At 37.7% G+C, this 25937-nt stretch overlaps 1 protein-coding gene across 3 annotated transcripts in view; it reads right to left on the bottom strand.

The window, feature by feature from the left end:
- Positions 1-10578: 10578 nt before the first annotated feature.
- GALC (galactosylceramidase) overlaps positions 10579-25937 on the bottom strand; it is a 30877-nt gene continuing 15518 nt past the window's right edge. For 2 of the 3 annotated variants that reach the window (XM_053980928.1, XM_053980927.1), the window contains exons 8-17: positions 25200-25355; positions 23034-23158; positions 21703-21830; positions 21162-21251; positions 19803-19892; positions 19321-19465; positions 18751-18931; positions 16690-16853; positions 14977-15053; positions 10579-13221 (exon numbers count right to left, since the gene is read on the bottom strand). In XM_053980928.1, coding sequence (XP_053836903.1) covers positions 13078-13221; positions 14977-15053; positions 16690-16853; positions 18751-18931; positions 19321-19465; positions 19803-19892; positions 21162-21251; positions 21703-21830; positions 23034-23158; positions 25200-25355 — 1300 coding nt within the window. In that variant the 3' untranslated portion in view covers positions 10579-13077. Of the gene's footprint in view, positions 13222-13501; positions 13583-14976; positions 15054-16689; positions 16854-18750; positions 18932-19320; positions 19466-19802; positions 19893-21161; positions 21252-21702; positions 21831-23033; positions 23159-25199; positions 25356-25937 lie in introns of those variants that run through there. The other variant, XM_053980929.1, reaches the window with a different exon arrangement.

Below are 25937 nucleotides of genomic sequence, written 5' to 3'. Positions count from 1 at the left end.
AAATGGGAAACATGTTTTGCCATTATTCAGGTATTTAGTCTTTCTACAAGATGCTTCTCCCAACTGGCTTATAAGATACTCAGCTGGGAAAAGAAGGAATGTACTGAGGAGGATTTTATGAAGCAAAACTAGCTTTATTGGTGATAGCTGATCCAATATTGTGCTGTTTGCTTCAAATGTATTGTTGCTGTAAGCAACACACTGAATTGCAAAACTATAACTGCAAATAGTTTATATGTCTGTGTGTGTACACATCAGCAATAAAGCAGAACGCAAAGACTTTGAAATAGCTCAAATTCTAATTCAACTATCATGCTTGCAGAGCTTGATTTACTGTTTTAATAGAGTGTCTTCTCTATGCTGGAGCTGTCTTAAGCATCATTAAAATACTAAAATTTGTTGCCAGCTAAGAACATACATATGTTTTTACAGCAGCTCATCTCAAATATCATAACTCATCTGACAACAATTGTAAACTAGCATAAGATGAGGCTGACTCCTGAGTCAAGCCTCATGTATCCCCCCAAAGTAGCAATCAGCCTTAACATTATGGAAAAACAGACTGTCAGTTTAATTTCCAGGACTAAAGCACAGAGAACAAGGGTCCAGATCCATTCCCACTGATTTGACTGCCAGGCTGTGGGTTGCTCTGGTATGAGTTCTTCTTTGCTCTATCTGAAAAATCCTGCTCTGCTCTGGAATGTAATATGTACTTCTAAAATCAGCATTTCAAAGGGCTGCCCATGTCTACCATGAAATACTCATAGGAAGTTATGCCTGAAAGTCACTTGTTTTGGTGCTTTTGGTTGAACCTAAGGGGGATGTGCCAGATGCACCCAGTGGAGTTTACAAAGAACCACACTGAAAAAGGTTCCTCTAAGTTCTTATGCTCCTCAAGCACAAGAAAATCCAGGAAAATTATTAGACCTTTTATCTCACTTTTGCACATGTTTTTGTGAACTAGTGTGGCTTCTCAGTCTGAATTCTTCACCAAGTGAGTTGTAAGGACAGATCACACAAATGAAGCCTAACCAGAAACCATGGAACTGATCTGCAGAAGGGCTCATTACCCTCAGCTCCTGCTGAAGGTCACTCCTGTCTTCAACCCCCTGGGAGTTAGCTCCATTTCCTCACTTAAAACATCCTGCAGCTAGCAGAGGGTTGCTGCTCAGCCAGCTACTCCCAGGAGCCCTGCCTCACTCCCTTGGCCCAGGGACTGACACAAGCCCTGCTCTCGGTGTGGTGTTTTCCACATTACAGCCTTCAGAAGCCTGTGCTCTGCGCTGTGAGAAGTGAGCGCTGCGCACGGCTTTCCGAGGCATCAGATTATAGCTGTTCTCTTACCAGAACTCCTCCTCCTCCTCCTCAGCTTCACTGCTCTGTGCTCTGCATTACAGCACAGGGCAGCCCACAGCGCTGCAGCACCGTTCCCAAGCAGCAGGATTTTCATTACCGCTGGGGAATCCAGCAACGGGAGCTCTCACCGGCAACTGGCAAGAACAGATTTACAACAGCATCTCGCCCGGGCTCTTCCTTCTCTCTCAGGAGCTAAAGGCTCTGTCTTAAAAAATTCACTCACTAAATAATGCAGGAGGAGCTTTTCAAAATTACTCAAAACATTGCTAACAGGCTGCCAAGCTGCATGCCTGCACTGGTTATACAAAGCACAGTCATCCTGCTGTTATCCTGCTGGCTGAGACAGGGCCCTATTACTCACCTGCTCCAAAGGTACTTGCAGAGAACCACTGTCCTCAACAGGCCACATGATATCTTGGGATCTCTCTTTCAGCTTCTTGCATATCCTTCACTTATCCAAGCACGTTTTTGGTAAGCAATTTGCCTTCAAAGCACTGTGTGTGAGAGGGAAAACCTGTCAAAGTTCAGTAACCACATTTCTTTCTCACTTTTGCACAAGAGACTAAAGTTATAGCAAGGAAAAGCAAAATGAAAACCTGAAGATCACTTTTTGTCAGAGCAAACAAGGAAAAGAGCCATGACCCTGAAGCACAGAGCACCTAAAGGCCTGTAAAAATAACCAGCACTCAGAGGAACTTCATAAAGAAAACAGACAAAAAATACACAGACAGTATTAAGATTATAAACCAATAATCAAAATTTCTGTAGTTTTTCAAAAAAGACATTACCTCTCATTAGATAGAGGGGCATGACACTCCCACAGAAAACATTATCTTACTCTCCCACAGAAACTCATATTAAATACTGGTCTTAGGAGTCACATAAGACAAACAAGTCAAATAAGCATCAAGGTCCTTGCCTTGTGCATTCTCCCCACCCCACATATGATATATCCATCCTTTAAAGAAGCAAACCTCAGAGATGCCCTACATAAAAGCAGGACTACAGAACGCTCTCCACTTCAGGTTCACACATCCTCTAGTTATTGCAACAATCTCTGCCAAAATCAGAAACATTTCTCACTTGGTTTTCCAGAAGACAAGGTATAGTGATACTTTTTCATGTCAGGGTCTTGTATCTTTGTTTTAATTTATACAAAGACTTTCTGCTTCCCAATCCCTGCATACATCCAGGTAGGCTCTTTCTAGAATAATGCAAAAGGTACAGAAAGAAAACCAGGGAGCCCATAACTAAGGATTTCCTTGAGGAAGGTGTTGCTGGAGAGGCTGAGCTGAGATAGCCCATACTGATGTGCAGAGTCGTGCTGCCTGACCATGGGGGTCTGTGAGGGACAGGGAAGGACATCACCTCAGGAAGCCTGGGGCTTATTTCAGAGTGAAAGCAAATAGCAAATAGCTGGCTATTAACCTAGAGCACATAAAGCTTTTGAAAACCTGGCATGAGGGAGTGAATTGCTTTCCCGGTAATCACTGCTCATTTACCTCTCCCATATTTCAGACTATGATGTTCTGAGACACTTGATAATGGACAAACCCATCCTCCCTTTCGGCTTTCACACTGTTGACCTCCTTATTTTCATAAGTTTCTCTATCACCCCAAAGTCAGGCAGTTCCAATTTCAGACGTGATCTTTGTGTCCTCCCTTCACATGTTTACAGGGCTGCTGCCTTTCCTTGTCTCCAGACCCCTTTGAGCAAAGGACAGCCCTGCTCAAGTCTAAGTTGGATGACAATTCCTCTCAGTACAAATCTGCTGCTTCTTTCTTACAGTGTCTCCATCCCTTGCAGCTGTCCAAGCTATCAATTTCATATTTTAAAACTTCAGCAGAAAAATAAGCCCCACACCTCAGAAAACCTCAAACTGCTGGGAAATAACCATCTTGCAGCTGTACACTGTAAAAAGCTCCTGCACAGCATTCTCCTCCACTAGAGTCTGGGGTTTCACCCTGTGATCCCACCTGCACACGAGCACAGCTCTCCCAGACAGCCTCAGAGCACACACAGCTGCACGCAGCTCGCAGGGAGACCTTCTGATAGTGGGGCTGGGGCATTTCAGAAGCTTTTAGGATATAGGCTGTAGCAGTGAAGAGCAAACTCATTGTACTTTAAAAATAATCACTGCAGATCTTTTCTTAGCTAGAACAAGAGTTAAAAATTACCAAGACTCGCACAAAAGCTTTGCCACTGGCAGCTATTAGAAATTGGCTTTTTCTTCATTTAATGGTTTTGATCCAGACAAACCACTCTAGGTAATATATGCTTTATAAAGCATTTGGGGGTTTATAGGTTGATTTGCTTTAAGGAGATGCAAAATTATTAAATGAGGAATTAGTATTCTTTGTAAGGGAAACCTTGAGTTTTGTGCACAGAAGGCCGCCCAACCTTATCTTTCTTCTCAAGTAAAGCTGCCTTCATTCCTTGTTTTTCATGGCTCGGAGTAGCTGGCCCCAAAGCCCGCAAGACAGCTGTTCTCTTAGCCATGCTTCCACTGCCATCTAGTGCCTCCAGCACAGACTGCAAGAGCCTCTTCTGCTTTACAAACTTGTCACAAAAGATAAAAAGTCCTAAGGTTCATGTCAAACCTCAATTTTTCATTCGGAAACCAATCTTTGTGATACCACTACAGATTTTTTTTTTTCTGAGAACAGATCAGACTTGCTGTAATGAGGTGGGGTTTTTTTGCAGCCTGAAGTATGAGCTACCCCTCCTGACTGTCTGGGCTGAGTGGTGATTTCAAATACCACGTCAGTCACACTCAGTGAACTGGAATAGCATTGTTGTTTATCTGGTTTTGGTTAGGACTGAGAGACTTTTCACAGGGACTTGTGTCTCCAGAGGAGAAGAAGTAGCTATAGTCACACAATAATGTGAGCAGTGCTCATTAGCTTCAGGAAAACAACACTGAGGAAAGGTGACCGCAGATGGAAAAGTGGACTTGGCCTTGTTTTTCTCTCGTACTGTTCTGCTCTTTTACTAGGTACAACTTACATCATTTTTTTCAGGAAAAAAAAAGGAGAGAGCCTGGACATGAGAGTGTATTGTGGACTCGGGCTTTTACAGATGCAATAACACTCCTCCTACCTTTTTAAGTCATGTTAAATACGCAGAGACTGACCCAACTCTGAGAAGACACTATGTAAGCTTTACATCATTCCACTATGTTTCCGTATCAAACAAGCCATTTCCAGCCTACCCTCCTCATCTCTATTCTACTGGCTCCACTAGAAAGGCAACTCTGAAGCACAGCATGTTCCTTACCTTTTCCAGATCTCCTTGCAGGTAATGGGCAGCTGTTAGCAATGTTATGTTTCAGCTCACCAACTCCACCACTCTTGTCTGTTTTTTCTCTACTGTGAGACTGTTGGACTGTGAACCCACAGGATTTAAATGTACACAGAATCAACGGAATCTTTTCCAAAACTTTGTGAAGAGACCCCCACCCCCCCCCACACACACACAGTGTGACTATCCCTGCTCTATGCAGACACAAAGAATAAAAAAGGCAGTATGTTCAGTGGCAGATTCAAAGGAAAATAAAGTCATCCCTTCCAGGCCCCTACCACCTCTAACACAGAGCAGAGACACACCTGCAGTGCCTTGTTCTCAGGGCAGTCATTTCCTCACAACTTCAACAGGAAGTGACATTGAGCTGTTAATCAATGCTGTCCCCACTAATGCAGTAAGTCTTTGTAGGAAGGAAGTTAAAGCAGCAGCTCTGTTTCTGCTTCGGTCTATTAAGCAAGAGTGCTCAGTGCCATGGTATTCCTGTGTGCTTCCTCATGAGGAAACTGAGGCATGTGAAATGATCCCAGGAACAACATTAGGATGTACTCCAGACCTCCATCCACCACTCAGTTAAAGCTCTGGTAACTGTAGTGAATTTAAAAGTTATTAAAAAATCCAGGACTATACACAGTGGTCCATAATCACTTAAAACCAGAAGAGTACATTTTGAAAACTCAGTATAGGTTCATATGCAAATTCATTATATTCTGATTTCAGAACACTGTCCCAACAGAGAGAAACCTAAACAGAGACTCTCTGAGCATCAGAAAAATGCAGCATGCAACACGTATTTCTCTCATTTGCAGTGGAGGACACTGGTAATATTTGCATGGTGTTGAGGTCCTTGCAGATTAAAGCAGCATGTGGCCCACCATCTTTTGAAGGTGGTAGAAATGGGGAGAAAAAGACATTTCAGTTACAAAATGCAAAGCTAAAAGATTAGAGGGCAGAAAACACTTAGAATTAGCATGTTACTGTGATAAATTGAGGCGAATAATTTGATTCAGCCTTTTTAAGGTCAATTAGAATTTTATTAATTACAGCAAGCAGTAGCAAGCAAAACAGCGCTGGGTGGGTAGGGGTCTCCAAGCCGCCCCTCCTGCAGTGTCCCACACTGCAGTGCCCCACACCCCACTCCCTTATTCAGTTTCTTTTTATAGTTTCTTGGAGGTTTCTTCATTCGTGTCTTTTGCGATAGCGGTGGGCGTAGCTTGAGCATCTCTCTGCGTCGTGTCTGCGTTGTGTCGAGGCAGGTGATCGCTGATTTCACAATCGGCTCCGGACAGTGATGGGCGTACCCGGAGCACTCCTACGTTGTCTAGTCCGGTGGCCGTTGCCTGGTGGTCGCTGATTTCATAATCAGCTCCGGCCATCCCCCAACATCCTTAGCCTGTGTCTGCAAAAAAGCTACCAAAAGCTCCCTAAATGGTGATTAATCATACTTGTGATCTTGCGGTTTTGCAATATGTCTATAGCCTCGTGGTTTGTAGCAGTTGCTTTTTTTTTTATTATCCTCCCCTATCTCCTAACAAGCAGGCTAGTCCCTTATACTTTAATTTTTATATTTCCTCCTTTAATATTCCAATTCTTTTGATGAACAAACAAGTTACCACAGTTTATCACATTACTGTAAAGGAAACTAGATACTTTTTCAGAGAAACTGCCTTCTGAAATGACTTGGTACAGATAACTAACCCCGGCAGAAGTCTTCAAAGGCATCTGAGGATGCAGTATACGCTCATCAGGGAGGTTGCTGAACACAGAATTACTGTAATCAGGTTTTGATGTAATAAAAGCAACCAAGCACCCTTTCTGCATCAGGCTGCTTGAAGAAAAAATAAAAAATGAAAAAAAAATTAAAAACAACAAAGAAACATGGTTCAAAAGAAAAGAAAGAAAATCCTCCAGACTATTATATTCCAGTGCCTGACTGTATAATAAAAGTGATCAAAAACCTGCCTGAGTTCGAGAACGTTGATTTCCACAGAGATAGACTGCATCTATCATTCCCAAGTCATCATGTCATACATAAGAAAAACACCTACCTCCAATCATTGAAGATGTTACCCAGGTAGCCACCCTATATGACACTGGAGAATGTGTGGGAGAAAGGAAAAATACAGGTAAGGTGACTTCTGCCTTGGGGGCTAAAACACCACAAGAAATTTTAGATGCCTACATGGCCCTTTTGCTGCCTCCTTGCAGAGCCTGGTTTAGATTAATTTTATTTATTATAAAAATCAAGTGATGTGACAATATTCAGATTCAGCACAAGAAAAATATAATTAGCTACAATACAGAGGTAAAAAGATTCAATTGTTCAAAAGATGAAGATTGTTGCATTTTCATGTGGCTAAGTACTTGTTTGAGAAGGGTGACAGATATCTCTTAAGTAGTCACCATTTTAAAAGTGCAATCAGGAAAAGAAAATGAAACCAAGGCATGTACTGAATGCATTTACATATGGGGAGGCTGCAATTTTTGTTGTGGAAATTTACTAGAACTAATATTTAGAAAAAATATTTATATCATTTGAAATGAGTCTCCCACGTGAAGTAACATCCTAACAGAAACTCCCATTGTCTTGGGAACTGGGTGTTCACATTTGATGCATCTGTATGAAAGTATTCATTTAATCAAAGTGGTTTTGTCTCTCAAGGTGGAATCACAGGTGTTTCATGAAGGGCTCAATCCATCCCACAAGTAAATACTAGAGCTCAATAAACACAAGACACATTCTGCAGTATCAGACTTGCTTTTATCATGAATTGGGAAGAAAAGTTGAATGATCTCCCTGTATCCCTTACACAGATCATAAACAAAAGCAAGGATGCTGTTTGTTTCAAAATCCATAGAATAGCTACCTACAAAAGAGAAGTGGAAGCTCTCTCACCCTTTTGTCTCAGCAGTCTACTAAGGCACATCCTAAAAATGTACAGTCTATCTAGCAAGGAGATGGGCTGAATGATCAGCAGGGTATTCTCAGCCTCCTCCTCCTGGTACAGGTTTGCCCTGCTGCACTGAGCATGTTTCATATAATGCTGGCAAAACAATTTATTTAGGACAAAGTATCAGCTGGGCTGCAAGAAAAAAATTAAGCTGAACCATTAAACAGCAACCTTAGACTGAACAGGAAATAGGCAGCTTATGCCAGAGACATTGTGGATCCCAGTGAAGCTTTACACATCTCTGCACTGAGCCATTTGTGTGCACCTCCGTTCAGCACAAGACCTGCCTGAACTCTTGCCAGTGAACACCACCATTTATTGCTCCCACTACAAGAGCAATCACATCAGAAGGGAATATGGACATCCTTAACAGGATTTGCTGCTAGCCATTGCCAGCTGCTCTTTCAAATGACTCTGTTAACACTATATAATCAAGCTAAGAGGCTACAGAGTCACTCCTGTGCGATCTCAGATTGGCCAATGTACACAAAACTTCCCAAAAACTTGGAATGGGGGTGGCAGTAACAGAGAAATATTTGTCTTATATTTTCCATAAAGCTCTGCTGCTATGCTCAGAGGGAAGGAATCTTCTGCAACCAGGAGAGGGAGTGAGTCATACATCACAGACATGTCTTTCAGCTGCATAACCTGTTCTTATGTTTTCTAACCTTTTCTGACTACTGTTTTTGGGAAACAGCAGTGCCTATAATTAGCTAAACCACATTTGCTTTTTAGCAACAACGAAGTCTTGTATTCTCTATAGGCATTTTAACTGAATCATTGCCCATGGAAAACAGTAAGGAGGATGGCTGTATTTTCCAGCAGTAACTGAACAAAGGAAGACAAGTTAAATCCAGACTGTTCTTTGCTTTTCCCTGTACTATTTGGGAACGTGTGCAATTTGGGGGGTTTTTGTTGGTGATGCTGTTTTGGTTTTTTTAATAGTCATTTTGGTGTTACCTCCCGTTTTAGACCATGAAGGATTCCCAGATCATGGCTGCATAACATTAGGATAATATTACATGCTAGGTTCAGTTTCAAGTTAATTCTGTACTGAGACACCCTCTACAACAGTAATATCTTTGAAATGCCTCTGTGAGCACAGTAAAACCAAAGATTACTGTTTTCCTGCGCTAAGTAAAGTCAAACTCAGTCAGGTACACTTGATACTAACAGAAAAGGCATTTAAAAAAATTTAAAAGTCAACACTCCAACAAATACTTTTAGGATACTTTCATCTCTGCTTTCCAGAGACATGTAGGTTTAGCCTGAGGTACACAAAAGTAAGAGTCAGGTTTAATGCACTCATTGCAAAGTTACCAGAAGCCCCTGACAAAACTGGTGTTGTGTGTCTGTTTCTAACCTTATCCAAACATAATTCCTTGAGGGGTAAAACAGAGTTTCACAGTTGTTTGTCTTAGCCACTATGAAAACCACAGAGAAGTATCTTGGCACACAGCAAAAGCTTGGCAACACTGCTACAGCACAGATTTTCCTCTGCTCAATTACTAGTGGGCCTTTTGGGCTTTTTTTAGAACACAAGTTCTAGAAACACAACCTTTATTGTTTCAGCAACACTTGGGCATAAATGGAAGGAGCACAGCAAGAGGAATTTGCTCATGCTGACTTTTCAATGCACACTACTCTCAGAATTCTAAAAAAGATACCTGATGATTCCGCTACCAGCCTAAGAAGTCTTCAGAACTAGAGGGTTTTTACAACCTGCCTGTCTGCCACTCCCAGCATGTGTGCTAGACTTGTATGAATGTAGTACTTACAAAGGGTTTAAAAACAAAAAAAAAAAAAAACAAAAAAAAAAAAAACAAAAAAAAAAAAAAAAAAAAACCAAAGCACAAACAAAAAAAACTCCAAACCAACAAAAAACCCACACAAAAAACCAAACAAACAAAAAGACCAAAACATCAAAGAGAGGATAATAAAGTCTCCAAGCACTGTCCCTCTTCGGCCATACTGCTGAAATAAGACAGCTATAATTATGATGGTTAATTTCATAATACCCACTCCCCTCCAGAAAATGGACTCTGGATAGAAACTTCAGGTAAACCAATGAAAATTTATTAAGTGAAAACAAACAACCTGCTGCTATGATGTAGAAAAACTGATTCTATAAGGCAAAAGCAAATCACTACCACTGCAAATCAAATCTGGAAGTAGAAATTTAGTTTTGATACAGAGATACAAGGAGGCAGCTGCAAAAGGAGCCTAAAGTAAGAGTCTTCTGTAATTTTAAAGCAAAGGAGTCCTAGTGTTTTGCATGGGTTTGAAAATCTCAAGAACTGCTCAAGTCCAACCTCAAAGATGGGGTGGCAGAGAAAGGACAGAATTGATTTTGATGCAGTGTTTGTGTAGGTGATAACACATTGCTGGTTACTGGAAGGCAAAAATTTGAGGGTAAGTCCTATCTACTGGCACGATGGACTGGGAAACATAAATAGCTCTATGGAATTTCTCCCTTCCTTGTAAAATCAAACCCTAAAGTTTCGCTTAAAAAATAATGTGTTTGAAGATAGATTCTAAAGGATATTCCAAATAAAGAAGCCTTTAAACCACAGAAGTACATCCTTACAACACTGTCTGTTTCCAAACCTAGAAACTGACTTTCAGCTAAATCTCACATGACCTTAGTACTCAGCAGTTTTGCATCACTGGTCCTCAAATACAATTTAATTCCCTTCACTAAATTAAAAAAAAAAAAAAAACCCAAATAAAAAAAACCAGAAAGAAGCAAAATGTATATTGAATGCTATAAGAAAATAATTTTATCAATAGCACAAGTCCTAATGCATATGGATTTTGAGATATTTTTAATAAGGACTGGTTGGCTATACTCTTCCAATCCAATTAATTTAATGTCAAGCATATTTATCAGAAATCACAATGGAAAAAATGTCAGCTTTCTTGCTGGAGAAAACCAAGACCCATTTTACAGAAGCATTCTGCACAAATAAAGCGTTTTTAAGTGTTTTATTTGTCCATTTGGAATGATTAGCATTTCTAATCAACAACATAAATCCACCCCTCAGTGAAAAACCCAACAGCTTGTTATTGCCAAACATATTACAGTCAACTGAAGGGTGAAGAATTACAGACATATAAAGATGAATAACATTATGTCACCATTAAATCACTTACTCTGTTCATAACACTTTAATCCTCCAACATTGTAAATTAAGATTAGAGGGAAAAAAATCAACATTTCCAGTGATAAAATACATAGTGTTTAGTACACAATACAATACAACAGTACAGTTTATTACACTAGTGCATTAGAAAGTTAAAAAACTGGACAACTCCTTTGGAATAACTGCATCATTGCTGATCTCTCTGCTTGCAGTCACAGAAGCTACCAGGAAGTCTCCAAGAAGCATCCAACTACAAAAATCCATCACAGCTAAAAGAAATTTATTCTGAGATTATTATACTCATATTACTTGAATATGAGGACCTAAAATTAGATTCTTTCACATGTGGAGTGACCAGTGACATTCCTTAGGAAATTAAGCAAGTAATGAACAGATCTGCATCCATACTTGAAAATTACATGGAAAATTGCCTTTCATTTTTCACCCACTTAAGTAAACAGTTACTTAACATTTGGAAGTCTTCTACAAGAGTTTTAAAGTTTAGTGGTTTAAAACATTTTTCAAGGTTACTGGCATGTATGAAATTTTCAAGTATGAATAGGTAGTATCAATATAACAGCTAAAAGACACAACATTTTTACTTACTAAAGATGGAACTTTAAGAATTCTTCTCCAAAAATGAAAATGGAAGATCAACTTTATAAAAATTTTCCAGGAATGATCTGTATAACATTAATTTTATATTAGATGACAATTTCAAAGACTGAAGTTAACAATTACTGGAATCAGCCTTCAAAATAAAGGGGATCAGAAGAATAATTTCTATAAATCAAAGTACACTACAAATCTTTTTCTCCAGATGTTGCCTGCTACAAATGGCCTCACACAGCTATTAGAACCCTATCAAGTACGTGGAACGACTTGCTTGTCAATTAAACAGGATGTGAATGTGAAAAGTAGATGGACACAGGAGGCACATTTCATTATGGGAATACACATCATTTTCCTTCAAACTGACCAACAACAAACAAGAAAAATTCTGGAGCCAATTGAACTGCAAATGAGTGTGAGGAAAAACCCATTCAGTACCTCATATTCTCAATTAATTGCTTTTTTTATAACACAGTAAGTTGGGGGAAAAAATTAAAATTAAGCAACAGCTAAACTGAATCCCTCCATTCCCAAAGATGTGAATTATCCTCTGAACTTCACTTCATGATACCTAGGAAAAGTTTAAAAACAGATACTCTTGTGTCATTACCACTGCTTGGCACACTAAACAATTCCCTCTGTGCTCACCAACTGTCACTTAACTTATGATCAGATTGCAAACTCTTAAAGGCAAAGAATGTCTTTTTTTTTTTTTAATTTCTTTTATACCAGGAAGTGATAGTATCCATATCTCCTCTGTGCCACAGTAATATAATAAAATAAATATCATTGTTAGGCTTTAATTATTTTCTATTCAAAGCTCTAAATCCATCAAAAGAGAGAGGTGTTTGCCCAAGTTTCTAGGAACAAAAGGCCAGTTTCCACATGTGACCTGACATGAAAATATCCATGATGCAATGTTTTCACTCTTTGTACTATGTGAAAAACCCCACAATATTATCATCAACAAACTGTAAGTTATGGTATCTTTTCATCCATTTCAACCCTTTCAGTGGAAAGAGGAGGTAGATTAGAAATAAGCCACATCCTGCACTCCCTGATCAGTCATAAGGCACATTTCTATTCCACTGAAAATAGGACTTATTTTAGGGCTGGCAACGAAAGTTGAAAGATTTAATCAAATGCACTTGGAGTACTGCAATATCTAGTCACAGACTGTAGCAAAAAAACAGAAAAAACATCTTTTTTTTACTATAGGAAATCTAGGTACTGTATCCAAATGAAATCTGAGAATGATAGACCTACAAAAGTGTGGGGCCCACTGGCTCATAAGGCTTACTGGCATTTAATTCTTTCTTTCACAGTGAAACGACGGACATAATAGTGGAAGTGTTAAAAAATGCAGCTTAGGATGAATCTGTCTTCTGTTAGCTTGTAAAGTTATCTTAGAAGCAAGCTGGTAAGTTAAGATGTTGTTATTAAAAGATATTAAAATCCAAGAATTTGTTTTCATCATTACCTTGAACTAAAATTTACCCCCAAAAACTGAAGGACAAAAATCCCACAATAATAGGGGATAAAGCTACAATCATATTGATATCTACTCAAGTAAACCTTTAACAAATACCACGGACTGAATCCAGACTCTTTGCCAAGAGATCAATCACAGTTTAGCACTCAGCTCTCCTCCAGTTTGACTTGGCTCTTATTCAAAGTAACATGAGAACCAGGTTCTCCAAATGCCAAAGCCACCTCAGCAAGCTTCAACATGGAAGTTGTCAAACTGTGCAAACTCAAACGAGCGAGTTCCAAGGGCAGCCCAGCCGTTGCCCGGTTTGGAAACGGTGACATTCTCCCAGAGCGGATAACCATTCAACAGTCCTGAGGCAGAGTTGCCCTGTCAAAAAAAGGAAAACGTTAGCTTTGTAAAATCCAGGGTCTGTGCAGACACTAAGCCTGCTCACATGGGAGACAAGACAAAGTAGAAAGATGTCAAGTCAACTTTCAACTACATTTCACACATTTTTCATGCAGAGATGCATCTAAATATTGCATAGAATCCTCTGGTGTCTATCACCTCTGTGAAATAGATCTAATGCCTTTACAGTGAATACTTTAAAGGCTCCTCTTCTCCTACTCACAACTTTGCTAACTCAGTGTAGAACCTGAAGGGTAAACTGGTTTTCCTCTTCCTTGTATCAGACTCTTTCAAAACAGCCCAACTTTCTTAAAGTAATACAATACACTTGGCACTGATTCTGCAGAATTAGGCAGAAGTCAAAAGTAAAGAAAGATGTAATTTAGTAATTAAGCTGAAATAAAGAGGAGACAGCAGAACTTTCAAGTATCACTCAAGCCACTTCAAGATGTTGAAATTAAAAGCAATTTCAAGAAAAATTACAATTTATCTTTTGTCTGTTCATTAAACAGTATTTAGAGAAAAGTACTTCAGTTTACTTGTATTTCTTAATTTGAAAGACAATTACAAACACAGGTAAAAGCAAAGAATGTCTTTCAAGGAGTCAGTGTGAGAATTATTTAAAGATGGCTCTGTACTTCGATCATTACACCAAAGGCATACTAGGTACAAAATACTTTAACAACACAGATAGAAGTTTGAAACATTGTAATTTTAAAATTACCAACACTGTTTTGACTTTTAAGTGATTAATGTTCATCTTCAGTAACCAAATGTCTTGGCCCACTTTACAGATGGCAAGCACTGTCATAAATGTACGTGTACTAAAGCCAAAACTAAACTACATCCATTTCAGTGAATGCCTTAGGTGCAAGTGTCCCTTTGTCTCCAAATGTGACAGCACAAGAGACAAAAAACAGCTTATAATACTCAGTGACATTTTAGCATGAGGGACTCAATGCATAATTTTAAGAGTTACCTTCAGTAGTGTATCTCCCCAGCTAGGATTCAAGCTTCCCCACATTTCTAGCCAGTTGGAGTTGCAAATGTTACATTAGACAACGGCATTAGGCATTCAAAAGAGGAACTTAAAGCCTTTTAGGTACTTGCACCAATGTCAAAGTGCACAGGGATATTTAAAGTACAGTTTGAGGCTACGTTCTTCCCCATGTCACTATGGTCAAAAAGGGTGGAGTGGGAGGGAAGGAAAAAAATGCAGACATGCTTGTCACTAACTGCAGCCCATTTATACAGTAACACAATGCCTGTGCTCTTCCACCACAGTAGAAAAGGAACTCAGCTTATCTGAGTTTCCCAGTCCTTTACTAGCTCCACATACAAGGCCTGAGCCTGCAAAGGGAACTGGTGGGAGACAAATTTGTAACACAGGCTACCTTAGTATTTTACTGTCTTAAGAACAGGAAGCCAGGCAATCATCTTTCCATCAGATGAAATAAGAGACTTGCCTCTCTGACTCTTCTACCTCCAGCCTTCAATTCAGCTTTCCAGTTATTTTCTGTACCTTCTACAGATTCTCAGGATCTCTTTTACAATACAGGCAGCAGAATTTGGTATGGCATTTTAATATTGGTTCAATGTAACAGACATTGTTTCTGGTTTTGATAGGGTAAACTAATGCAAGTACACCATCAGTAGTATAGCACAGCTTTGTCTAAACCATTTAGGACTGGAAGTTCCATAACTGGTGTTCAAGCTTTTTGCCTGTGTCCTTACCTGAATGTTGAGAGTAAGTGTGTGCCATGCATTATCCCGGACACCAGCAAGTCCTTTCATTAATATTTCTTTTCCAGCTGCAAAACATGCTTAAGTTAGCAAAGTGTTACTTCAGCTCTGTGCTGAAACTGATAAATACCAAACCAGCAAAAGGATAATAATATCTATTTTTCAGAAGTGTTCAGGACTGACATTTTACCAATTTCAGTTGCAGCATGGAAGGCTTAATATGCAAACCTGGACTCTGCATTATCAGTACTTTCTCCTGTTTTGCCAGAACTGTTTTCTCACTGAAATCCTCAGTGCTCTTGGGAATTTGGCATGAGATGAGGACTCACTCTAGGGAGAGTACAGGTTCACAAAGTGTGACAGTAGCTATCACTCTGCTTGTTCTATAGATCGTTTTTTTTATTTATTGTTTGTACCTCTTTTAAATCACAGGGTTTCAGTTGCCACACTATCATGTTTCTTAGTTCTACCCAAAATTTAAGCTAAGCAAAAACGGGGTGTGAATGACATATGTAGGGAAGACAAAGACCTGAAAAAAATTAAGTGCTACAAGTCTTCATTTATTCAGTAGAAAGTTTTTACTGCAAGATAATTTAACATTCAGGCTCCCTTCTAGAAAAATATAAAGATGACTGAAAATAGCCATACAGAAAAAATTATCATATTGTGTAACAAGAGTCTCAGCCTGAAATAATGAGGTTGTTAATCAAAATCCACTCATTTCATCTAGGAAAAATTACTTCTGACAGCCTGAGAAACTAATCAGGTAATGTTGCTAGGTCTTATTACAAATAAAAAATTGAGTCATTCCTAAACACAAGTATGTATTTCTATACAGCTGAGATTTAAGTTTTTATGGAATTATACATTGCAAAGTTTCCCTAGGGAGCACTGATATGTTAAGAGAAGCTATATAAAACCTTTGCTATGCTACCTGTCTATGGTAAAAGTGAAAAGGAGCACAGACACACACACAAAATATATCTTATCAGATGTGCTGTAGATATAGAAGCTACATTTGACTCATCAGAAACTATTGAAAATTTTAATTCATACTCCTGAGTGATAGGAAATGCATTTAAATAACTAAAGAGGACAATATTTTAAAGCAAATTGAAAAGAACTTTTAGCTATTGATGAAGTATTATCATACAGCATATGTGCCTGTCAAGTGCTCTACAGATGAACACACATGAATGTTAGCATCACAAGTAGAACATGTGCTCTCTCCACTGAGCTACACTAACAGGAGGATGCATAATTAGAGGAAACAGGAGGCCACTTATGATCATCACTTAAGCCAGATGTAAGAACAGTGACTTGAACTGCTCCCTTAGAAAAGCCATTTCATGTCAATCACGATTTTTTCTTTCATGTGTAGTTTAAGAATACAGATCAAATCTTTCTGTAATTAATATTGTATTAGAGTATTTATAAAAAGCAAAATAGTTCATATTTGCTAGTGTAAAACAGACTTTGTCAGTGGAAAAACAAAAACTCCAGAAAGCTGAGCCTGAGAAATGGGCCAGCCAGTAGCCTTCAGATGCTTTCTCCACATATGAAAAGTGGCCATCATTAGAACCAACAGGTTAAATTACAGTAATGACAAATGAGCTAAAAAGTCTGAATGTTACCTATTTTTATCAAAGTTCTCAAAATGACATGTCCATATGCCCGCATCCACTTTTGCAAAGAAATGCTTACCTAGGTCAGCAGTGACTCTGTAGGTGCCATCTGCAAAAACCCAGAAGAAAACTCCTTTGGAATGTCGCACGTATATCCCACCATTGTCAACTCTTCCTGCAATAAACACGCCTCCATCACGAGGTTTTTCTATGTAGATGTCACAAGTGACTGTCATGTTTACCCTGTAAGAGATGTTTAGTGTTTTAACAAGGAAGGAATCCATTTTTTTGAGTAGGCAGTATGTAGAAATTATTTGATTTCCTGAGATTATTCCCCAGCTCAACAGTAAAGCACTGTGTTATGCATGCAATGAGAGCTGTAAACAAGAAAAAAGCCAAGTAATACCAGAACCATCAAATAGCACTCATAAAATTTACACAACTTCCTCTTCCTCAGAGCTGCACTACAAGGCTCTTAACCATAAAAATTCTTTCCCTCTATTAATGGATATACATCCCATGCCTGAAAGCACTTGTAATACAGATACAGCCACAAGGTCACTTACTTAAGAAGTAATAATTATCTATAATTATTTACAGAATGTGAAAAAACTCTCTGTGACAGCAGCTCAGCTGATAACTGAATCAGAGAATATCTATTCTAGCAACTTTTCTTCTCACCTGTAACAAAGCAGTAAGAATTACCTGAGTTTTCATTCTAATGTAATGATCCAGATTCTTGAATATATAGTCATTACACAAAAAAGATTACTTTCTTGCCTCCCCATTTATCAAAAAACAGACCCCCACATTTCCCTTAAGCCATTATAAAGAGACTCAAAATCAATACAGCAATAATTACATAGTAATACTTTCAGGATATATCCAGGTTCAATAAAACCATCAGAGAAAAACACTAACAAATTCAGGAAAAGAGAGCAAAAAGCATTCACACACACAAGTTTAAAATCCAAACTAAAACCAACCAAACAATCCTGAAATTGAATAATGATAAATTTCCATTGACAACTGAAGTAAAGTATCATCCTACAGAGAATTCTAAAGCAAGATTGGCTCAGAACTTCAATAGCTGTTGTTCATTGCTGAAAACATCTGCTGGGGACAAGTTGAGTCTTAAACTGAGGATGAAGCAAGCAAACTTGAGGGCCTAAAATTGAGGACTAGCATTATAAAAAGTTACCAACATGTAAAATTTGAATAATAAACTGAATATTCAGGAAGCAAGCTTGGTTTTGAAAGCAAGATGAAGACTCAGAAAGAAACTGAACCAAAATAAAATAATAGGAAGCTTTTAGGAATCTCAGTACAGTAATTTAAGAATATTTCCTATATAGCTGTTATAGGAATCACTAAGTATAATTTACTCAAAGAGGGAAAGTTGATTATAGGGAGAATATGAGACTTTTCTTAATAGAGGGCTGCAAAAGAAAACATCAGATAACTGAAGAACAACCTCCAAGTACAAGAGGGTGGTATTCTTCCAGGCTTTGGATCAAAAAACCTCAGTTACTTTCACCCAGAAATAAAAGTGGTTGAAGTAGGATTGGCACCAAATCCACACAATTCTAGGAACTGCTCAGAAGATGGCAGTCTGCAACAAATGCAATTGAATTATAAATGAAATATTCTGAGAGTTATGAGACTGATCAAACTCCTAACAAATAATTCAAAATAATGTAATTCAAATAATTTTTTTCTTGGTCCAATTTAAGAAATAAGAAACTCAGGGCACGCATTGGTGTTTCTAGTATGCCAACTCAGATCCATTAGTGTAAAAAATTAGCTTGAACAAATATGCCCAGCAGGACATAAGCAAAAAAAAAAAAATTCTAAGACAGCGCAGCAATAGGCTAAACAACCATGACATGTGGTGGACTGCCAATCCTTTAAGAGTCATTTAGACAGACACAGTTGACCTTTGGCCCTGAGCAGGGGCCATGACTTTTAGAAGTGCCTGAATCATCATTCCTACATGTCTACAGAGAATCTGAAGGCAAAAGCAAAAGCCCTCTGTCCAAGAGAAATGAGGCTTGAGACAAATTAACTGATCATTACTCGCACTGGTGAGGAAGACATTTCCCCAAATGTCACTACAAAATACAAAATAGTATTTACATACCACTTAAAATTTCCTATGACACTGATGGTCTGGTCTGCATCAGAAACCCAAGTGATGGGCCGCTGAACCACCACCTGGCGGAGTGTGAACACATGATCTCCTGGGTCAGAAGCATTTACAAAGTATTCAAATACACCTGTCTGATCTGCAAAATTTGGGGCTTCACTGAAAGGTGGATTACCTGTTCAGAAAATAAAATACACATCAACTCTAAAACGTTCTTTTTCTTCAGGGTACTTGTTTTCAGAAATTTCCCCTGAGAATTTTCTCCAGATTTTTGCCTTGCTATATCAAAGCAGTCCCCAAAATCAAAGTTTTTAAGCAGACACCAGTTATGCCAACACATGAACAGCAGATAAGACATTAAATTAAATACACCTCATGGCAAGCATAAGGTGTACACTCATACAGGTGTAAGTTGTTGGAAAAACAGGTATAAATAAACAAAAACAAAATAGTTCTTCAGGCTACCTCATGTAGACGATTCAAAGAACATAACTTACTGCCTTCCTACATTACAATTATATCTGTGTGTGAATGAAGTTTTTGGATAAGAGAATACTGGCTTACGTATATTGAAATCATCATTGTAATTGGAAGGAAAGGGCTGAGGAGGAGGTGGCTCTGGGCAATCACATTTCCGTCCTGTGTTGAGTGTGGTTAAAGTGTAGACTTCATCCACATTTAGATCTAAAGAAAATCTTCCCTTCCATACCTGGAATTGAAAAAAGCTCAAGCTGCAAAAGTTAACAACTAAATGACAAAATACACAAGTTCCTGAAGTAAAGAAGATCCTCTGAAGTCCTGATTTAAGGCAAAAATCCCATCTTCTTGCCTCAGCATTTAAATATCTCTGGGCTATTTTTAAAACTCCTTTTCCCCAAACTTGTTATTACCTCCAGGTAAGCTTGTACACAGCCAGTAAAACTGCAGTCAGCCTTAAAAGATCCCCTTTATATGCAGCATAAGCATGAAAGTTGAGGAGTTTTAAGAAAGAGGGAAGACACACCTGAAACTGCAGAGGGACTGATAATTAAAACTGATCAACTTACCTGTAAAGGATGGAGTTGCTGGAAAAGACTGGAGTTTCCATATTCAAAATCAAGTCTAGAATGCCACACTTGAAGGGTTTCCAACATATACTACAATGGAACACACCAAACAATTTAAAACACATCAACAGCAAAATAAACAACCTTGAATATTCAACTTGAGAAATACCAGTCCTCTATGGGTGTCTCATTGTTGTTACTTTAAAGCATTAGAGGCCACAACTTTATTCAGCTAATCATTACATATGCCTTACATTTTTATAGATTTTACATCAATAAGGCATTGTCCTAATAGGCCCTAATGTTGCTTATAAAGACAGAAAGCACTGGAAACATAGACACAATCTTTAGCTTTTCTATCACCAAGAATACACCTTGGATACAAGCTCTCTTCTGAGAAGCAACTGGACTGAAATAATATCCCACTAGTTTCACTTTTATGAGGCCTTCAGTCTAGTTGCTAGTTCTTTGATTTTAATTTTTGAGCAAAATATTTTGCTTACATGTCTCCAGCCTTCTGCAATACTACAGTATATCAACTATATTAGTAACCAGATTTTAACCACACCTAACCTCTATAACTTCTTTTCAGTTACCAACATCAACAACAAAGCAAGCGACCTAGAGCTTGGTTTGGATAAGCCATCTGATAGGAGCTATGTATCCAAACTGACACTCAGCTACTTTTCCTAAGTGAACCATTTTATTGTCAAAAGTATCATTCAAATTATCTCCTCCTAAAGGAAATTATTGCTGCCAAAAAATCAAAATCAAATTCCAAATAATTAACTGTCAAATTCTGAGAAGGAATCATCCGAATCAACAATGATTCCCTCCAGTTTACACTGTGAAAGTATTGTTCACATTTCAGAGGGAAATAGACTTTAGAAAGATTAAAAAATAGAATAAACAAATCAACAACTGGTAGATTCTCAGAATATCTCTTCACAGGATGCAACAACAAAACCTACAGTATAAAATCAACTACAGCTATTCCCCTGAAAATTAACTGATAACTAGAATGGCCATGGCTGTGCTGGCCCAACAAACTATGTCAGCATGTCAGAGCACCCAGCCTTGGTCTAAAGAAAAATTTAGTTGCATTTCTGTCCTATGAAATTTCTTCTTCAACATGCAGATTATTAGACTGGGAGGTAACAAACCTACAATTTCACTTATGACGTTGCATCTCACGGTAAAACAGAACCAGAATGCTTACAACTTTGCCAAGTGTGAAACAGCCTCCATTACTGGACACTGTTAATTTCTTGCTAACCTGTGATACTGACTTGCATGGATTTGATTATGAACGGCAATTCATTTTACAAGGCTGATCAAATGTATTCAAGATCTACTTACAAATGACCCTGTGAGGTAGAAAGTTGCTCTCTGAGGTATGACATTGAAATTCGGCAATGGAGGCCTGATACATTTAGAGTGATTATGACTCTGAAGAAAAAAAAATGTAACAGAAGAGGCACATTACTGGAATGCAACACATGGCAACATTCATTACAAACCTACAGCATAGAATTGAAATTAAAAGAGCAATAATTTATTCTGCTGTTATCTTAAGAGCTGCAATTACAGTAGTTTAATCATTTTATTCTGAATACATATTTTAAGAAAGCGCATGATATAACTTCCTCCCAGTGTGTCATCTAATTAAAGTTAAATTTGTAATAAAAATATAAAGATGGCATATATATTGGCCTCCAGGAAGTCTCAACAAGGTAGTTTAATTTCAGATAGAAAAAACAACCTCTAGTGAACACACTGATAAAGCTACAAGTATCAAAGAACATTCACAGATACCTAACTATGTAAATCAAGACAGGTTCTTCATAACAAAACATTTCCTGTAACTTTTCTAGTGCACTGGAATTGCTGATGCACATACCATAGTTTCAATGATGATGGTAAGGTTCCCTAGGCCATCTGTCAGAGCTACAAAGCTGCCACCTCCTTCTAAGTGTCCATCCACTTGCAAGTATGACCAGCCTGGCTGAGTAAACTGTGTGGTATGTGCTGAGACAAAAGTCAGAATACAATAATTAAGACTTAATAAAAATGGTAAAATTTGTGGGCTCAATTAAATTTCTCTCTCATACATGGTGACAAAGCTGAAACCTGATTTGGGGAAGACAATAATAGAACTTCCAAAACAAAATTTACCTATGTAACATGAAAGATTAAAGAATTATACTATGGGAAAATTAAAAATATCAACCCCGTGGCAGACAAAACAGTTAAAATGATAGCAATTATTTAGACATTACGTACAAACTATATACGGTAAACATGTCCATTCAATTTGAATATTCATCACAGTTTAGATTTTCCCAAATTTTTTTTTTTTTTTTCTTTAAATAATGTAAACCTTTCTTTTTAACAAATAAATGGCAGGGAAAGCACAGATGGGCAACTCCATGAGGAATAACTACATAAGTAGCATTTTCAGAAAGTAAGTGAAACGATCAAAGAAGAATATGACCCAGATCACGAAAACCCTGAGCAATATGGACACAGGAACAACTGCTCAGCTGTTCTATTCATGGGACACTTTTGCTTTAATGCTTTTACATTTATAGATAACTAGCAGAAGAAAAAAAATTAAAGCATTTGTCTTGCTCCTCCTTCGTGGCAGTGCATAGTTGCTCTACAGAACTGCAGCAAAGACAGTAAAATATTACAGGACTACAGAGTAGCCAGTGAATCCATGACACTAGTAGTCCACAGACACTACATGAACATGCTTCCCTTTCCCCAAGCTCAAGGAAATGCTGATTTATACAAGCCAAGAATGTCAAGCAGGAAAAGAATACAGAGGTTCTTTGTTCCACTTTTGCAAATTGAGAAGTACCAAACGGAATTGATTGATACTCAAAGATTAAAAATAAAAAAGGGAAAGGAAACAGGAAAGCACATTAACCTTTAAGGGCACTTCAGATCAAAATATTTCAATTGTAACAGCTATAAAGGCAGTAGCTTATTCCTTTCTGATACAGCTAAAAGGCAAGTATAAATATTTCCCTTACTATTATATCTTTCTGCTTACTATTGAAATGACATTATTTTCTTCTTTCTTAATGTATTCACAAAACCTTCCAAAAATCTATCTCAATTTGGTACAAAAACTAATACACATAAAACCACTAAATAAATAAAGGCCTCAGAAAACACAGTGATGTTTGGTGTCAGATCACCAACTTAAAACTGCAATATTTTCACCTGTAATCCAGATAGGAGATTCAACTTTATAGTGGCCACTCCATGGCTCCTGTGCTGTCATTAATCCACATCGACCAAAGGGCAGCTCCTCATAATAACTAGCCACCAGGTTCCATGCAATGGTTCTGGAAGAAAAACAGGTGTTTTCTCCATTCATATGGATAGTATTAGATTAACTTAGTACAAGAATCCATTCCTCCTTTTTCTCCAACATAGAATGAAAAGAATTTGGGGGATGTGGAGGGGATATCTTCCTAGCTAAAAGGAAAAAGAAAACCCACAGGAGAGGAAAATAAAGCAAATCAGTTTCCAGTGTTGAGAACTTCTTCCAAAACTAGTGGTATATTCTCTGGCTATAGCACTACAAAAAGTTGTACATTAAAAGAAACATGTATTGAGAGTAAAGACTCCATTTGTATGAGGTTTTTTTCCTGTTCTGAAGGGAAAAAATTTTGTTAGCAAAATCTACAGCTTTTTGCTGGGTTATTCTTTGGTTGAGGTTTTTGTGATTGCTTGGTTATTTCTGCGCATGGTGGTAGTTGTTTTGGGTGGAGTTTTTTAGGGAAGCAGTTAAGTATCACAAAAAAAAGATCTTATCTTTATCCATATAAGTAACAAATAGAAAACAACTTTAACCAGCCATCCTCAAGGAGCTGTTGCTCTATACTGACAAGGATAATCATTTCACGCACTTTGATTTGGGCTTCATGGAAACGTTTTGCAAGGACTTTAAACTTAAGACCTCTGGGCCTTAAGTATGGAAATACAGCTTAACAGAGCAGCTAAGCAAAAGCTGTCAATCTGTTTTGCTATTGCATACAGGTGAGTACAAAGGCCTCATTCTAAAGTCACTGCCACAGACTTATCACACTATACATACATACAGAAGAGATTTTAAGAATTCTACAAAAACGTGATCATAAAATAAACAGCTCTTGAATTGTAAACTCAACTTGCTCACATCAAACTTGTTCTGTTGATTTCAAACTTAGACAGAAAAGTAGGAAACTCAACTTCAAAGGAAACAAACTTAGCAGAAAGATAAGCTGCCTTTTGTTAGAAAGATTTTGTTTTCAGTATAGAAGCCAAGATAACTTCACTGTTGGACATCTGGACTTGGAACTATTCTACAATAATTTATAAATACAACACATATGCCTCGTCGTTAGGCTGCAAAAGAAATGGGAAATATATATTTTAAAAGGGCTTGGAAAAATAGAAAAACAATGGGAAAAGAAAAATCCAAAATTAAGATATTAAAGTATATGAGGATTAAGAAGCAAGCAGAATGATCAGGAATTCATGCAGGAAATATTCATCTGTTTGAAAATTTCAGCTTGCAGAGAAGACAGAAGATTTGTAGAAATCAGTGACTAAAGAAATTTCCCTTTACAAGTATCAGTGATTTTTCCTGCACTCCACTTGAAGCAACAGACAAGAAGATTTCTCTTTATTTTTCCAAAATGAAGTACAAAGCATCTAAAAGCTTTGAACAATTTTGCTTACATCTTGATGCCTACATTTTCTTTAATCAAACTTTTTCTTTCAGATTACCAGTTGTTGCACCACAAACATCAAACTTTATTTTCTATTCTTTTCTAAAACTGAGTTATGTAATTTCCCAGTAAAGAGAATATTTTTCTTACAGTTTGGAAAGAAAATGTGCAGAAAACAGTAAATTTATCATACATGTTTAAGAATGGATTCTGAGATAGAAGCTGTATGGAAAAACTAGATAATTGCATCTGTAATAATCTGTTTAACTGAAGACAAACAATCTGATAAAGACCTTAAGAAAAATATGATAAATTAGTTTTATTGTTATTTTCCTTCAATGTTAGCTCTTCTTAAGAACATTCTCTTTTTAATAATTATCATCATTCTCAAAGGCATCTGAAATTAACTGCATAAACCCACTGCATAAACTGCATAACCCCATCAAGTACTGGGGAATAAGAATACATTGAAACCTGTGGGACTTCTACTCCAGAAAGAGGTCAGAACAGCAGACTTCCTATCTTACAATATTTGAATTCAGACCACATTGGGGTGACTTTCAGTTTACCTGTTTTCTCACCAGAGCAGATGGATGTGCCATTTTAACACCATTTCAAATAATTCTTACACCCCAAGTTGTGAAAGCAAGCAACAGTGCCCAACACTTACGAGGTCATGTTTCCATTCACGTAGTTTTGGTTCAGGATCCGAGCCCAGCAGCCTGCACCATCATCATTATTGAAAGTACTGTAATCTTCTGATGACCACAGTTTCTTCCCAGTTAATATGGCATTCTGCACTGTTTTTGTCCCAGGATAGTGAGCCCTACACAATATTTTGAAAAGAAAGAGCACTAAGTACAAAGAGAAAATCAAAGTTTGGAAGTACATATAGCAGCAATGATTCACTTCCTTCAAACTGAAAATGACAAATAAAATTTCTTTGGAATACTGCAAGTGGAATACAAGAAAATTGAACAAGGAGGAGCTGTAACATTCCAGAGCTTGTTGTATTTACATCAGTAGGTTATTTCTTCTGCTACATGATAGCGTATAGAGAAGCTTAGATTTACAGATGCCATGCAATTTTCACAGCTTGCTAAAGCAAATCTCTGTCCTGAAATTGAGCTTGAAGATGGTCATTACCACAACGTGCTGAATAGAGAAAATACATGCTAACTCATACTATCTTAAACAAAACTATAAATAATGTAAAACCAACAGTAAGATAGAGCACTAAGCATTATGCTAAGAATTTAGCTGCATAAATGTCTTAGAACTAAACATGAACTTGACTGATTTTTTTTTACATCTTTTTTAATAAACTCAGGTTTCAAGAAAACATGCTAGTTGGAGTAGAGAAGTTACAAGGTATAAACTGATAATAATTGAACCATATAATGATAAC

Source organism: Vidua macroura, chromosome 6 (genome assembly GCF_024509145.1).
Source record: "Vidua macroura isolate BioBank_ID:100142 chromosome 6, ASM2450914v1, whole genome shotgun sequence".
NCBI classification, from domain to species: Eukaryota; Metazoa; Chordata; class Aves; order Passeriformes; family Viduidae; genus Vidua; species Vidua macroura.
The sequence above is the reverse complement of the archived record's forward strand: the minus strand, read 5'-3'. Positions and strand labels throughout refer to the sequence as shown.